This window comes from Coffea eugenioides, chromosome 2, assembly GCF_003713205.1.
Source record: "Coffea eugenioides isolate CCC68of chromosome 2, Ceug_1.0, whole genome shotgun sequence".
In the NCBI taxonomy this organism is placed as follows: domain Eukaryota; kingdom Viridiplantae; phylum Streptophyta; class Magnoliopsida; order Gentianales; family Rubiaceae; genus Coffea; species Coffea eugenioides.
Window position 1 is genome coordinate 8,210,762 of NC_040036.1, and position 17,033 is coordinate 8,227,794.

The 17,033-nt window shown below is 37.2% G+C and overlaps 4 protein-coding genes across 4 annotated transcripts; all 4 read right to left on the reverse strand.

Annotated features, from left to right (window-relative positions):
• Nucleotides 1-1,166: 1,166 nt before the first annotated feature.
• LOC113755688 (putative nuclease HARBI1) lies at nt 1,167-2,578 on the reverse strand. Its single transcript, XM_027299625.1, has 3 exons — nt 2,039-2,578; nt 1,723-1,951; nt 1,167-1,618 (listed from the first exon to the last, which is right to left on the reverse strand). The coding sequence occupies exons 1-3, from the start codon at nt 2,576-2,578 to the stop codon at nt 1,167-1,169; spliced, it is 1,221 nt and encodes a 406-aa protein (XP_027155426.1).
• A 1,736-nt stretch (nt 2,579-4,314) lies between these two features.
• LOC113755695 (elongation factor 1-alpha-like) lies at nt 4,315-4,887 on the reverse strand. Its single transcript, XM_027299629.1, has 2 exons — nt 4,607-4,887; nt 4,315-4,377 (listed from the first exon to the last, which is right to left on the reverse strand). The coding sequence occupies exons 1-2, from the start codon at nt 4,868-4,870 to the stop codon at nt 4,315-4,317; spliced, it is 327 nt and encodes a 108-aa protein (XP_027155430.1). The 5' UTR covers nt 4,871-4,887.
• Nucleotides 4,888-4,934: 47 nt separating this feature from the next.
• On the reverse strand, nt 4,935-6,971 carry LOC113763492. The gene is made up of 2 exons (XM_027307319.1): nt 6,660-6,971; nt 4,935-5,598 (listed from the first exon to the last, which is right to left on the reverse strand). The coding sequence occupies exons 1-2, from the start codon at nt 6,948-6,950 to the stop codon at nt 4,960-4,962; spliced, it is 930 nt and encodes a 309-aa protein (XP_027163120.1). The 5' UTR covers nt 6,951-6,971; the 3' UTR covers nt 4,935-4,959.
• Nucleotides 6,970-9,507, reverse strand: LOC113755702. Its single transcript, XM_027299635.1, has 4 exons — nt 9,446-9,507; nt 8,848-9,084; nt 7,291-7,370; nt 6,970-7,208 (listed from the first exon to the last, which is right to left on the reverse strand). Exons 1-4 carry the CDS (start codon nt 9,505-9,507, stop codon nt 6,970-6,972), a joined length of 618 nt encoding a protein of 205 aa, XP_027155436.1.
• Between the last annotated feature and the right edge of the window lie 7,526 nt (nt 9,508-17,033).

The window sequence follows — 17,033 nt, forward strand, 5'->3', positions numbered from 1 at the left end:
CAGGGATGGGATAATTTGGAATTTAACGTGTTAAGGTTTTTCTTTAATTGCTATTAAGTCTTCTTGCTCTGCTATTTAAATTTATTCTGTCAGACTATCACTATATAATTTAGTGGTAAATTAAGTTTTATATTTTGTACAAGTGTCAAGCACTTAAACACATAAAAAAATTCAAAGCTTTCTTATTTTGATATGACATTTAGGAATTTGATGATTTATTCGTATTTGAATCGTAAGCGGACAAAAAGGTAGATAAAGTTTGTAGTGTACAAAGAACACAATTGGTATTTACTGATAAAAGTATCAAATTTTCCATTTTTAAGTGCCCCAAATTTCTTACGAGATTTGGCAGTTAATATTGTGCTATATTCCAACTTTTACTCTCTGAGTTGACAATCAAAGATTCCACCTTGTTGATGTATGACTTATTTACCATACTGAGATGTCAAATCCATAGGTCAGATGGATTAGGGTGTTCATCCGCCTGTAATCAAGAATTCGGTAAAAAAAAAATTTCGTCCAAGTCGATATCCCATTACCGTCCAAACTTCTATTTGGAAGTTTGGATTTCGGTAATTGGGTTTCAGTCGGAGAATTGGTATTTTGGCTAAATATCCATATTTGCAGTCAAGCACATCATGTACATCCAAATTATATTGTTTGAGATATTTTTTCACTTTTAAAACCCAACCAAAATATATATGTCTATTTGTGCTCATAAGAGTCAATATAGCAAGTTTTTCACCATCAGTTAGATCTCTATAAAATTCTGCCAGTATTGAACAATTCATATACCTGAATAAATTTTTCTCTCCCTTATGTCGGCTCCGTGTGGATTGTAAGTTATTTGAGATATTTTTTAGGTTACTTTTTAAGATTGCGTAAATATGAAATAAGCGTTTGGATAGTAAGTAAATCGTGTAAATTAGCGTTTGGACAGGTGCTCATTATTGAATTTAAGCAGGTGACTTTGACTTTGAAAATTTTGACTTTGACTTCGAAAATTTTGACTTTATACTACGTTTACGCTAAACCAATTGCATACTTAATACACAAACGGTACAGATTAATTTAGAAGTTGGAAATCGAGGGCATTTCTAGTACACTCTACACATGGGAAAATAAATTGCCTGGACAATTACAATCCTTTGTAATGCGATGAACACCTAACGGCGGCGTCGCCCCCGTGCTGCGTACATTTGAGTCGCTATGTAGTCTCGTTTAGATTTCCATTCCGCCAGCTCTGCAGGAGATACGTTTAATGCGAACGGCTGAGGTACTAGCCCGCCTATTTCTGGCTCTTCATTTAAGTGCACGTCTTCTGATTCAAACCGTTGAAAATGGGCATCTTCTGGTTGGTGCATCCTTAAAAAGTTGTGCAACGCACAACAAGCAATGACTATACTGATTTGAGTGCTCATATAGAAATTATCTACCGGACCCTTTAACCATTTGAATCTTTTCTTAAGCACACCAAATGTGCGCTCAATGACATTGCGAAGTTGCGAATGTCGAGTATTGAACAAGGCCTTTGCCGGAGATTCGGACCCCACGTTCTTATACGGGGGCATGAAACCTGGAGCATTCTTGTATGCCGCATCAACTAAGTAGTACCGGCCTAATTGACAAAGTTATTCTAATTAATAAACGCGATAAAAAATAGGAGTTGTGGTAATAAAGCATAGCACATGCTTGACTTGAAATATTGGACCCATCACTTACCAGGTTGCGGCAGTGGAAAATCGGACGGATATGCTAATGCTGACTCCAACACTCGCGCATCGTGTGCACTTCCCTCCCATCCAGCATACACATAGATGAAGCGCATGTCATGGTCACAAACTGCCAGAACATTCTGTGATTGCCACCCGTGCCGATTTGTATATGCCATTTGCTCGCCTGTCGGAGGACAAGCTGAGATGTGGGTACCATCCATCGCTCCCACGGCATCCTAATATGTGTAAAAAATATATATAATCAACTTTCTAGAATCGTCTTACTAAATCAAGCCAAAAATCACTTATGCTTTCCACATTACCTTGAACCATGGATAAAAATTAGTTGAGTTTGCAATTCGTGGATGAACTGCAGTCTGGTCACCCGGTCGTATTATTTCAGCTGCAAATAGACACAGGCCTCGGAGCACCTTTTTTATATTTCGATTAATCGTCTCGATGGATCGATCAAAAATTGTCCCCAAGACACGGTGCGTATGCTTGTGGCTGACCAACATTAAGGTCATAGCAAGCGCCTCCTGTATGGGCACGCGCTGTTGGTAATTGTGTGGAACGTATTGTCTCTCGACAAGGATATTGGACAGCAGCAAGAAATTATCAACCGTGATACGCATGTTGTCTATTGAGCGTCTATGATGACCGTAGAGTACGCTTTCGACCCACTGCCTATCTGTGAATGACCCATCATGTTGCGGAAGTGGTTGATTATTATCCACGTGTGCAAGTGACGGATGCATTAACATTAACGAGGCACTCATAAGAAGTAAGGCCTCATCTTCCTCATCTTGCCTCATGCGGTCCGCATTGCGTCCTCTAGCACCACGGCGGTTGTTCCAGGCCATGATAATTGATATATCTGTATATATGTTTACAATGAGTTTGTTTGAATAATAGATTATTTACACAAATTTATTTACTTATATCATAAACATATTTTTTAATTATTTTTTATTTCATATACGTCACATAAAACAAATGTTGTTATGTTATTTATTTATTTTTTTCAAAGACACTCAAGCTAGAACAACACATTACAACCTGTATCCGCATGCTTAAAAGTAAAAATTATGTACCTTTATAAATCTTTCTCGAGACAGATCTATAAATGTAATTAATAATATGTATAAATGTATAATTAATATTATGTTTATTAATATAAATATATAAATGTATTACGTAAGCGTATATAAAACAACAATTCAAGCGAAACTAATTCCAGGCCGTACTATCTCAAAAAACAGATCTCACCAGGTTACTTCAAGTTGTAACACCTCAAAAAGAAGAAGCAGCCGAGGATGGGCTAAAGGCTTCTGCTGGGGTGAATAAAATATATACTAGTTGAAGAGGCAGGGAGAGATGATGAATAAAATATATATATGGTCGGATTGAAGATTGAGAAGTTTGAATGAGTTTCCACCACTGGTGGTTTTGAAGCTGGTATTTCTAAGGACGGTCAGACCCGAGAGCACACGTTGCTTGCTTTCACCCTTGGTGTGAGACAAATGATTTGCTGCTGCAACAAGGTGAGCTCCTGGGGGTGTAATATTAAACACAAATACTGCAGGCCTGTTGTTTATCTCTAACTTCTCTTCAATCTTTTTTGTTGCCTAGATGGATGCCATAGTCAGTACTCCAAGGCACGTTATGATGAAATTGTGAAGGAAGTGTCTTCCTACTTGAAGAAGGTCGGATACAATCCTGACAAAATAAACTTTTGTCCCTATCTCTGGATTTGAGGGAGACAACGGGTTTGGTCGCACGCTCTATAGAGAAGCTTAAGAGAGCGCATTGCTTGGAAACTGCGGTGTTGGCAGACTTTTTTGTCTTCGTTCGTTTTTTTGGCTGATTTGCATTGGAGTTTTTAGAGAACTTCCACCAAAGTGTCCACTTTGTCGTTGCAGGAACTTTCTTTCTTCAGATTCGTGCGTCTTTTATTTTGGACTAGTATGAGGGTACGTGCCTTGCACAGTATGCAGTAATTCTGATATTTGTTGAATAGATTCTAAATTACAAAAGAAACACTGTTGAGATCGGATCAACACTACTGTTTGATAAATCTAACAGATTTTCGTGTACGTTCTCTTTTTTATTTTTCATTTATGTGTATAGTAGGAAATTTCTGATGCATGTCCTTTTCAGGAGTTTGGTTGATAGGTTCCACAATTTTAGCCATAGGACGTCTGATTTTGGAGTCAGTGTAGAGGCCCACCATCACTGATTACGATTTTTCTTTGAATGAAATATATATGAGATGATTAGCCCACCATTTGGATTACTATTATTATTTCTCGAAATTTCCGTACAAAAATATATTACTACTTTAATTTGATATATATATGAGATGAAAAAAGAGATTGAAAAATATATTTAAAAAATTTTTAGAAAAAAAAAGTCGATCTAAACAAAGCGTTCGGTACTGACCCAGGAATTATATTTATGGGATGAGATGATGGGTTAATTTAATGCTGCAAGCAGCAAACCTACAAAAGTTCTTCCCCAATCTTTATTATTATTACAGTACAAAAGTTCAGATTATTTTTCTGGTGCAATAATCTTTCAAATAGTTAAATGGTGGACATTAATCCAGTGGCCTGCTTCTTTTTAGTTCATCGGTTAAGACTCTCACGACTGCTATTTGATACTGCTAATTAATTTCAAATGTAGATCAAAGATGCAACAAACTGATACTACTTATATTTGATGTTAGTCTCTCAACTCTTTCAATGCGAAGTTAAAACGAATAGAAAAGCTTTGACAAGAGAAGTATTTGTTAATACGTTGTTATTTACCATCTCAAGCATAATCCAATTTGCAATTCAGTACCTGTTGCTTTTGGTATGGATTGTAGGCAGATTGATCCAAATAGGTACCTGTGCAGTAACATTCGTGGTCTCAAACTTCCACAAGGCAATATCAATGGTGATACCACGTTCACGCTCAGCCTTGAGCTTGTCAAGCACCCAAGCATACTTGAATGACCTCTTGTTCATTTCAGCAGCTTCTTTCTCAAACCTCTGCATCACACGCTTGTCAATTCCTCCAAGCTTGTAGATGAAGTGACCAGTAGTGGTCGACTTTCCAGAGTCGACGTGACCAATGACCACAATGTTGATATGAACCTTTTCCTTACCCATTCTGAAGTTTTTTTAAAACTGAAAACAGGACAGTAAATACTTTAATAGTACAAACATTCCACATAAGTGGCATGCCACAGAAAGTGTTCTTAGGCCAAGCCTTTCGCCTTCATCAACTTCAGGATGTAGCCGTAGCGATCGGCTGCAGAAGCTCTAATAAAAATAATCCTTGCACCCTCGTTCTCATATTTGGCATAGTGATCACATGCTTCAAGTCTCCACTCGTCCGGAATATCCATTGAGGTGATCACATCCTGGCACTGCATTATGCCGTGGAGGGAGTCGTACTCCGACCTACTCCGTCTGTCCTCAAGAACGAAGTCGGTGTAATTCCCGATCTTGCTTAGAGCATCCTCAAGACCAGTAGATGACCGTGTCGATTTTGAACCTCTACTCCCTTCAGGTTCACCACTGGTTCCTAGGCTTGAGGCTGACCGTTTTTGTCCAACTGCACCAGGAACTGGGGGAACATAGTAGACGTCGTCGTCATCCTCAACTGCTGGTACGTTCACCGGAGTAGGCACCCTCGAGCTAGAGGCTTTACCTTTTCCCTTTCGACTTTTACTAGCAGAGTTGATCCGTTCTCGGCGAGGCGGTTCCAAATGAACGACCTCGCTTGCAGACTGGGCACGGCTGCCTGTGGCATGTCTTCCAAGCAGTAGAGGTGTCAACCGATCGTACCAGTAGCATGAATTCTCTTTTTTGAAGTCAACGTACGAGGCATTGGTCTGGTGAAATGCAAATATGAAGTCAAGACACAGGAATTGATAGTGTACAAGGAAAATATCTTAATATTCGAGTTATTTCAACAAGGAAAATGCTAATTCAATTAACTTTGTCGATAGCTAAATCCAGGATCCAAAACTTTGTCGATAGCTATTTTTTTGTATATTAAACAAAGAGTTGTGAATGACAAATCACCAGCAGCTAAGCCGAGCAAATTCCACCACATTTTGCAGTCAAATAATCCAATCAAAGCTAATCCAGTTAATGACAATGCCCAGAAAAGAATGGTCAACTAAGCGAAGGATAATCCAACTTCAAGTAAATCATATCATGGAAACAAGAACCCAGATTTATAAATTTACTCACTAATGCTGCCTTGATTTGCTACTATCACATCTTACTTCCAATATAACCCATACAGAGAGGATAAAAGAATCCAAAGCCACACTGATTACTTTGTGAAGAAACAGAAAACACAACCAAGTCTCCAAAACACATGGACAAAAAAGCTGATTCAGCAAGAAAGACTAAAAATGAGGATGAAAAGGGATGTAACTCGAGTTGTCATCCGAATTCATTGAAGCTGTATTTTTTTTTAAAGTAAAAAATTCATGCGCTTACTGAAAACTCTAAATATTCAAGTTATTTTAACAAGGAAAATATATATTATTCAGGAACCTCCCCTTATAACCCTTTATAACCCAAATCTAGCATGCTTCAGAATTGAATATTATGAGTTGTGGCCCAAATTACAGGTTCTTTTCATCATTCAATCTAATAAGGATGTAATGACTGAGCGTCAATTCGTAACTCATCTCAAGACTTTGCGGAAAAAAAAAAGATGGAATAACAAGTGGAGTCAGCATATAAAACTTGATGAAGTCACCGGCAAACTCAAGGATGAAAAGACATCAAGGATTAGACACAAGTGAGAATAACAAGTGCAGTTTAAACAAGATTGAGTGCTCAGCTTTTAGTTCAATAGGGAATCTGAAGTCACCTTTCAAATCTGAAGTACAGAGAAATTCAATTAACAGAAGTCAGGGAAGCGACAAGTCCATACCTGCTCCAAGTTGGCCCAATGTTCATCATCAGCAGTGAAACAGTAGCTGTCCTCACTCCACCCAACCCCGGTCTCTGTCTTTGATGAAATCCCACGCAGATTGCAGAACAGGTCCCATTTCTTCTTGATGTAATAGAATCTGGTCTGCAATTGCTGGCCAGTCACAGTCAGTATGTGATTGCTCGCCAAATGGGCTGCCAACATGTCGTAGTTGGTCTCTAGCGACTTCCTGTTGTCCCAAATGTTATTTTCCCGAAAACTGACGTAGGCTGTGAGGAAAGCTTCATCCATTGCATCAGTCCAATGAATCCTAGAAGCCATTTGCTAAGTTTGATGGGGAAAAACAGTTAGCAGTGGACTGATATAACATAAATTGAATTAAAGTGGTTTGGAAACAGATCTGGACAATCAATAGTGAAAGCAAAAACAGGTGCAGAAGGAACTCAACCAAGGCACTTGCCTCAAAGTAGACCTCAAGGCACTTGATGTAGTTGTTGGATGCAGTTGACGAACAGGTAGAGCAATGGGACGTACAGCTAACAGGTGCGGCTTCAAAATTCGAACAAAATGTATTATTAACCAATTAATATGCTGCGAAAATTACTTTCTAATACAGCGTAGAAGGACATACAATCACAAGAAGGCTTCTTCCTCTTCTCAGCGGTCATAACCGAAGAGAGAACTGCCTCACAACAACCGTAATGGCAGCAGCTGGACAGTAAAATTATTAACTCATTGCAAAAAATATGCATCCAAACAGCAAATGGGAGTTTGCATCCAAACAAATTCCCAGCATGTTAGCTTTCAAATTCCAGTGTGAAACAAAAAATCCCATGCGTCTGTTAATTCTGGAAATTAGCAGTCCATTATAATACATGTTTTTAACTCCTAACATTTGAGATTATGACCTAATTGACATGTATCTTACCTCATCAAATGAGACTTACAACAGAACCAAAAGTTATGAATTCAAGCATCTATAACTGTGCAGGCTGTGGTAAGCACCGTATACGATTTCTTGGTTGAAAAGGTGCAAATCATCTGCTTTTTTTCTTTTTTCTTTTGTTCTGGGTCAGACTCAAAATGTAAAGAATCTTTTCTCTGGGCCACTCATGTAAACTTTTGTTGTCAAGTATATGTCCCATCTCAGTATTCTTCAAAACCATTTTTTCTATTCCTTCATAAAGTGTCTGAGTTATGACTTATCAAGTAGCATCCCATTAAACAACTTATACTACAATAATCCAGGGACAAGTAATAATAATCAACTTATGAGTTTATTATTCAATAATAATCAACATGATCAATGCCAAGGACAAGTAACTTGCTGCTAACTTCAAAGTATTAATCCAGGGACTCGTTGGCTCATTATCAGTAATATTTTGCATATTACTGCCTTGGGCATCCAGACGCTTAAACATTTAACTTTAAATACTTTAAAAATTTTGCAGCAAACCAGTATATTTTGATTTTATGTTTCCTATCACATCCAATCCTTGTGCGTTATGAGGCAAACCTTTTTAATTGGAAAGAAAGCAAAAGAAACCATGGAAAAAAAGAAAACTGATTGCCAAAGGCCAATGCAACTAAGCAGTGAAAATCCCTTGTATTTTTTCGGCAAAACTTTTATTAAACAACTTCTATCCATCTTTAATTTACGTCATAGAATATATTTTACTTCAATTATTTTTTTTAAGGGTGATGAATTTATTTTTTTAAGGGTCATAATATATATTTTACTTCTGTCCACCTTCAATTATTTTACTTCTTAAATTGACATATTCCAAAGCAAAATTAACTTCTAACATTGACTTATCCTCCTAATAAATTCAGGACAGATTTTATTTTCCCCATTAAATATTTTGTTTCCATGATAAGAAAAAAGCCCAAAGACGATAAATCTCCCTGCTTGCAATTTATCCAGTTAATCCAGTTTTAATGCTCATAACCTCCCAATTTGGAAGGCCAGAGCAGCTTTATTCCACCATTCATTCAGATTCGGGTTCAATTAATCCTAAGTAGATTTTAATCTAGCATAAACAAAATCTACTCTTCGCACACACCCAACACAAAATCAGGTGTCCAAGGGAGATAATCAGCTGATGAAGCCGTGGACAACTAGAAAGAGAGATCAACGCAGGTTTATGGAATGTAAATTGCAGCTAATGGTAAATCGAGGGAATTGTACCTGCCGCTGTAGATAGGGAGAAAGTGGAATGGCCTCGGAGCACCCAATTCCGCTTGGGTGTTGGAAGTGTCGACCGCGGCAGGGTGAAATGCGTCCGATAGATTCAAAACGCAGTCAATCTGGTTGTTTGCCGGACGTCGCCGCAGGCTTCGCTTGATTGCTGCTGTCTTTCCCGTCTGTTGGTAGATGAAAATGGTGAAGAGAGGCCCGAACAGAGGAGCTCGTGAAGCCTTTGTGCTGTGTTCAGGAGTAAATGCCTTTTACTGTGGCTTTACTCCTCAACCAACGGTTATTTTTATTAAAGCCCTTTGAAAAATTCAGACTCCACGTGAGCGAATGAATTGTTTGCATGACTTTAGTGCAAAAGGCTGCACCTAAGGAATCCAATGTCGGAACTCTACGCAGTAAAAAACCCCACTTTTTATTTTACACAGTACAAACGCCAATTTAAAAAAATTTCAAATAACCTCCCAATTATGCTTTCCAAACAAACCCGTCATGTTTTCTTGGTCTCACTGGTTGATTAATCAATCAAATCCTTTAATCTAACAACTCACAGCAATCAACAAATTTGACCGGACCTTTTTTTTTTTGTCACTGCACAACATCTACAATCTCAACAGAGTCCCTCTTTTTAGACCTCTGTCCAATAAGGGTCATTTTTCCCTAATCAACATATATAGAATAAGAGCGAGTGGGGGGTTTTGGTCTGAGGCTCTTTTTTTCGTCGGCCCTTCTTCGTTTTCGTCGGCCCTCGTGCTGTTCACGTGCCAGGATTGAAGGCAGTTGCAAAATTACAACTCTACTTCTCTTGTGCTTTGGAATGATATGGGCATATGGGTCCTTTTCTTGGTTCATATTTTTTTCTAGGGTTAAGACATTTATCATTCTCATAATTCTCCCGCCGCTTCATGCCTTCTTCCCTGTTTCCTCTTTCGTCTTCCCTTTCATCTTCAGATTTCTAATCTTTCATGTCTTCTTCCTTTCAACAGATTTCTAATTCCTCTTCGTTTCCAAATTGCTGTCATCTCCTCTTTCTTTCCTTCTGATTCTTTGATATTCCTTTCTCCCTTCTTATTCTTTTTCTCTTTTCATTCCTTTTTTGCCTGATTAATCACTTGATTGCTAAGAGAACTGAACTATTTGTTTTCCAAAAGTCATTTGAAGCTTCAAAATCTGTAAACGAAGCAACGCCCTCCTCTACCACCATAGTTGGCCATGTGCAAAATAGGTGACTCTATGACTCCTCCCTCTTTAATTTTTTTTCTTTACTCTTATGTTTTAATGGATATATAGTATGTTATTTTCTCAGATACAGTCTCAGTATGAAAAACCCTACAGATGATGAAAGCTCCAGTGGCACACCTCGCTGTGTCCATTTTGGTGGCTGATGTTTTGATGGCGGCTATCTTACTCCAAGTCTTCAAGCTAAAGTGGTTACTCTCAGTTACTCTCTCGGCATAAGCTACTCAAAGTTCAAACTCCATCTGGGTTCTTCAATTTTCATTAAAATTCATCTTTTTTGTCTTATTTTTTGTTTTAATTCAGTAACTGGGTTTGTTTTGTTTTGTAGGTATTGGCTTTAAGAAACTCTTTATTAACAAAATCCTGGACTATGAGGATGAATTCTTAGCTACTTGTATTTGGATTTCATTAGCTGCTATTGTTGCTGTACTCGGATCACTTGCATCGTCGGAAGCCGAAATGTCCACGTTTCCACCTGTCGGGAAGAAATTGATGCTTTTTGCTGAAAGATCTCCCTGGAAAACATGAGGATCTAGATTTTTCGAGACCACAGGAACTGGTTGGAAGGGACCGGAACTCTGCAGAGGAGTTTGGTTGAAGGAGAGATGAAGAGGAGGGGACTGTTGGCGTTGAAATGGAGGGGTAGCTTTGAGAACCCAAATGGAAAAGACGGCGAGAAAGGTTAAAGAGGAAGAGATTGTGAGAGGAAACACCAGAAATCTAGCGGGCTTCATCGAAAGACTTCTCTGTTTCTCCATTGTAGTGGTGTATGTTTACTCATCACGATTCTCTCTCTCTCATTTGGGTGGTCGTTAGGTTTTAATGTAGCAAGGACAAAGGAAGTCGTGGGTTTGGCAGAGGAAATCAAAGACAACAGGAATAGTCAATCGATTGATGAGTTGAGCATCCTGAACCTATCTATTGGAAGAGTTTCCATATTGGCGCTGTCTTCGGGTGATTCCTTGCTCGCTGCTTCTGTAGCAAACCAACTCCATTTCTTTTCCATTAGCGCTCTACTTCACAAGGTAAAAGCTATAGCATTAATTCTGTATAGTCATTATGGCATTGTTCTTATTTCGGTCTTAATGCTTTTGATGTAGCATACTACCACATTGCACACTTCGTGCGTGATATTATATATGAAAGTATATTTATTTGTTACTTGCGAACCGTGTGTGGCTCTTATCATGTACCTAGGCATAGTCTTAGACCTACGTCCTGATTTTTCACATGAAGATGAACTTCAAAGTTTTTGCTTCTAATAGAATTCTTACCCAGGGGAACTTGAAGGAAGATGGAAATTGGGGTAATTCCAATGGCGTAGGGGTGATCGGATCTTTGCTTACGAGAGCAATAAGTGAAGTAGGTAAAATTGTAGAACCTCGTTCCTAGCGGGTTCACAATTCTCGTTTAAGTGGAATTTAGGTTTACCGAGAATTTAGGCTCACTTTCAGCGGAATTCATTTTACCAAGTGACGTCACTTTAAGAGTGAATTGCTTTTGAAACATGGCAAAAGGGGTTGTCACAATCCCCGTTTTTCCTTTCCAATCTAAAATATCTTTTGAATTTTTTTTATAATAGATTTTTAAGGACCTTTTGCCATGGTGTGACCCAGCTTGCTCATATTCCACACATTTCCACTTCTACCCTTGTTGCTTCGTCTCTTTATTCCTTATGTCAGATAGTTGCACAGAACAAGCTTAAATTAGCTGAGTACTTGCCATAGCTAAAATTTCGAGAAGCTTAATACCTCTGCTCGAGTTCCTGCTTCTTTTACTATTTGTCGGCTGCATCATATGGCCTGTGAATTCTTCAAGCTATTAAATCACTTGCTGTTTTACCATATGAAACTTCATTTTTCCCCTCTGATTAACAGCATGAGTTTTGAGGTGTTTCAACTCTCCCTTACTCTATCACACACGCACTTTAACAGGAACAAAAACCAGCTTTTTCAATTTGCCTCGATGACTTCAGTTGCATCAAGGACATGAAATGGGCTAGAAAAGTGGAAAGAATTATGTTGTTCTATCAAGTGATGGAAAGTTACACCAGGGAATTGGTCAAGGTTCTCCTATGAATGTGATGGACAATGTTGATGCTGGTATGATTCTGTTCTTCAGAGTATCCTTTCATCTTCTATTCCACTTATAATTGCTTGATCTCACAAAGATTCAGTATGTCTGCTAATTTGCAGAAGAAACTATGCTGTTTTCTTGGTCCTTGGCATTTTTTTTTATTCCTATGAATATATTGAATATTCTGTTTTCTGCTAAACCTATCTTAATTCTGGAGTTGGAGTAGTCCCTCTATTTATTGCTTTTACAATCTATATAAAGGCTTTGTTTTCTGACATAGTGGAATGGAGCCCAACCGTTAATGGGGAAAGAAGGACATTGCAGTGTCAACTTGAGAACAACTGATGCTTCTTTTGCCGAGTCTCTTTATGGGTTGAGAAGAAGAGCGGTTAATATTAAAGTAAAAACAAAGGATAATCTTGACAGCGAGAAGAAGATTTTGCCATTGGATTCCCTTGCTAATGCAATTCATCATAATGGTCTAGAGAAACGCCAGAAAGTCCTCTCTATTGTATTTTTGGTAATTGTTTCGTTTTCTTTTGGTACTCCTTAAATTCAGTTACTTTATTTTTAGCAGAATGGAACAGAATTTTGTCTACTCGACAATTCATAAATTTTGAAATAAGTTCTTTTTTTTATCGGTTGTTCTCATTACTTTTGATTGGTCATTTTTTAATGCTGGATATGTTTCTGTTGTCAAAAGTCCTTCATTTTTTACTCTCAAGCAAGCTTCTGGCTTTTCTGTTTTTAGTAGAGCATGTTTACTGTGTTCTGAGTTGGACAAATATTGTGTAGGTTGTGTTGTCGTATTTTTGGTCCAAATTGTATCATCTATGCAATAGAGAAAGGGAAGCTGCACTTCAAGTGAGCTTATGGGGTGAGAGTGAGGAAAGATTGACAACATGGACTAATTTGATGGATGTGAAAATTTCTCAACTTCTAGGAATAGTTCTGGTGAAAAGCATCTACTACTAGAAGACGCGTCATGAATTTAATAGTTTTCTACTGAAAATGGCACCAAAAGGCATGCTTGGTAAGGAGTGGGAACTTTTTTCTTTTGGATGGAGTTGTAATTATTCTTTGGACTGTTTTCCATAAACTATGACAATGATATGAATTTAGTTTCCTCTAATTGACATGTTTTTTCTTTGCAGGATTGTCTTTTGCTTATCAGCTTTTGTATCTACTAGATGCTACTGGGTTCTTCTCTTTAGGATTACACATTCTTGGGATTCATGTTTGTTGAGCTACAAGGCAAAAGCTGGTACTTATTCTAGGCATGTGTTATGTGGACTAATCTATTAGATCTACTATCATCCATGTGCTCTAAAGAAGATACGTAAACCAACAGTTCATTGAGTTATCAGATTGCATAAATGCTTGTAATATTTGCCTCAGAGAAAGTTTTGCTTGTACGGTATCAACGCTTGCCATTAAGAATTATCAAAATGCAACTATCATGATGAGTGTGATATGAACTTGAGCTGTGGCTTGCTCAGCTAGATATTCTTTGCAGAACTGCCTCCAATTTTATAGTCTGATTAGGAAGTGAAATGCATTGTGATGTATGAATCTCATTGGTCAGGACAAAGTGCTGAGTTGTTAAGAAAACAACTTTTATCATATCAATTCTTGACAATAACAAGTTTCAAAATCAGCAAGACTAACAGCTTTTAAATGAAATGTTTTGACAACACTGATTAGAAGAAAAAGAAGCAAAACATGTCTGCTTCCCTTAGTTTGATACCTTATGCTGTCTAAATATGTACATGGTTCTTCTGTTTGGTGAACCTATTAATGTAGAAATCATCAAAGATCATCAGTAATATGTCAGGGGCTTGACTTTCAGGGATTGTTTGTCTATTCTTTTCTTCTGAAAGTGTTTGTCTGTTCTTTTCTTTTTTAGCTAATGTATCATGAATAAAAACTTTGATGAACCTTTTGCAGCTGCTAGGTAATATTACTAAACTTTTGCTTATTGAACCAACCGTCCATGAATTTGTGAAGTTGGGCTTACTTATCTGTCTAAGGTGAAATTAAATGTGCATTATAGCTCATTGTTTGCATTGCTGTGGATTTTGGTGCTTGGATAACATTGAATTGAATTGTCCTTGTTACTTTTCGCCTTTTCATCAGCATCTACCTAATATCTCATTTTCTTGCAGCTCCCTTCTTCTTGTAGAGACGAAATATCTAGCTTGCGTCAAAGAAGTGGCCACAGGAAGTGTTATCTTCTTTGTCTGGGGTAAGTTTCAATAGCATTTTATCATTAAGCTGTTGACTGGCTATACTTCATGTTTAAGATTGTCCCATCTGCGGAGTCCCATTTCCTGATTCTGTTGGACACATGAATAAGCTAAACTCACTCAACTTATTATTCCAGCAAACATTACAGATCTCTATATTCTTATTACTACTTTTATTTACACTGCATAGAACTTGTTTAATATTTTTGTATGTAGGTGCTCTCATGTTAGAAAACTGACTTATTATACTTTCCACAGTGTTCTTCTGGTAGCTAGACTTATTCAAAATATGTGAACCAAAGTAAAAATATGTGAGTTTACCTAAGCACTATGATTCTTTGGTTATATCCCAATCGGAAGATGAAAATTAGAATATGGTGCTCAAATAATACTGTGGAAATTATGATAATATGTAGGAAAAGATACGCATATTCATAGATATGTTTGATTGCAATTACCAAACGCCACCTAAATGGTTCTGAACCCTGGGTTTTTAAAAGTCCTTTGCCACTTTCATGGTGGGACAGAGGATGTTGAATAGGTTTGTACTTGCATTCGACTTTATAGTGGCGAATAATGTCAAGAAGGATGAAGTATGTCTTCATTACTTTTAAATTGTGCAAAGGGCTTCTATGTGCTTGTTAGCCTGGATTTAAGTTGATCTTCTAACTTACAAAGAAGTAATTGCTTTTTCCAGTTTTTATCTTTCCAAATACAAATACAAATTGGTAATCTTTTTATTTATTTCACTCACTACCTTAATATTTTTTTTCAAATGCCTATGATGTTCGGTTCCTACACTTGTAGATCCTTTCAAAATTTGCAGATCCAAAGCTACTTAAAAAGAAAGCACCTGTTATGACTATCACACTGGTATAACTATTTGCCTCCACTTTAAATTACAGTAACAGCTAGAGTATTGTATGTTTCATTTGTTTGCCTCCACTTGGAAAGATAGTCCTTTTGTCATTTGGATTCTAAAGGGCTAAAGCATCCAAGTATATATGGCTCATACTGATGAAGAAATTCTGTACAAAAACCTAAAATTAGAGCTTGGATTTTAGGAACATGCGACTTGATCCCAAAGATGGGAATATTTTAATCATGATCTATTTGTACTTGGTTGCTAAATTTTAGTGTCTTGTTCTATTGCTTGATTCTGGCAATCAAACACGTTGGTAAAGATCATTAGGTTCATAGAAATCAAACAATTTTGGACATTGTTTACAAATCTTTCTTTTTTATGTTCTAGATTTTGGCTCCTCTTCCAATTGGATTTGCAGTTTTCTTGGTTCAATTGGCCAGCATCCCTATTACGGGCACTGGCATCGACCCTGCAAGAAGTCTTGGTGTAGCCATCATCTTCAATAGAGACCTTGGATGGAATGATCATGTATCTAAGCCTATAATGATTGTGTCTTCACTTTCCCAGTATCTATTCATATTCTTAGCTAAATAACTATTTTATCTCTCGTTTTCAGTGGGTCTAGGTTAGACCCTTCATTGGAGCTGCTCTTGCTGCAGTGTGTCATTAGATAGTGATCAAGGCCATTCCTTATAAGAGCCAGGCTTAAAAGGGATCAAATTTCTAGCCTTTTAGTGATCCTCATCTTGTTATCTATACATTTATTAAATGGACAAAGATATCATCTATCAATTTTTATTCTTTTGTTGTTCCCTGCTTTCTCTGTTCTGCAAATGTTTGTATAAAAAATCAGTGTATGCTGTACTGAAGCTTGTTCCAATTTCCAGCCTTTGAATGAAGGGTTCTTCTTTTGTCAATTCGAATATAATTACAATTATACCACACTCTAATATAATGTATGCTTTGCATACTCCATTTTCATCTGCCAATGATTAGTGTAATTAAACTTATAATTTCAACTTTTTTTTACATTCAATTGGGTATGGTAAGCACTATTACCAACGCATATTTGACATATTTGACAGGGCATATTGTCTTTAATTACCTACGCGCATCGCGCGTTTTATACCTCCTAGTTATCTTTTAAAAATCAGTCACATGCTGTGTACGTGACTAACTCTGACAAAAATTCAAACTAAAAAATGATCAGGGACTAAAATTAATCATTTTTTATTTGTTATGGATTAAAATTGCTTATTTTCATTCCAGGGGACTAAATTTTCTCGTCAATAATTATGTGAGAGACAATTGGTGCTATTTTCCAAACTTATGATGGAAGAACTTGCGAATTTTGTATTTAATAGAGTTGTACATGTTAAGGATTCTCTTGGACTTGATCTTCTAGTTCCTTTGTGGGTCTGTGACACCAATAGTTATTTACATATTATTGATGTAAAATTTTAGTCTCTTAAAATCGACTAATTCCTTTGTTTATTGCTGAAAAAAAAAATCACAAAAATGTTGACCTAACAAGGAAGTGGTATAATACTAGGCAAGGTGTTTTTTTTTTTTTAAACTGTTGGGCTGAAAATTTTCCTAAAAGGCTACTGGTATATCAACCGCTTGAATTTTTCTTTTTAAATAGTTGGGCTGCCAGGCTTAGTGTGCCCGGTAGCCAATTAGAAACCTTTCTAACATTCTACTGCCCCCAAACATATAATTAGCTTGCTTCCAATACCATGTGGGAATTTTTC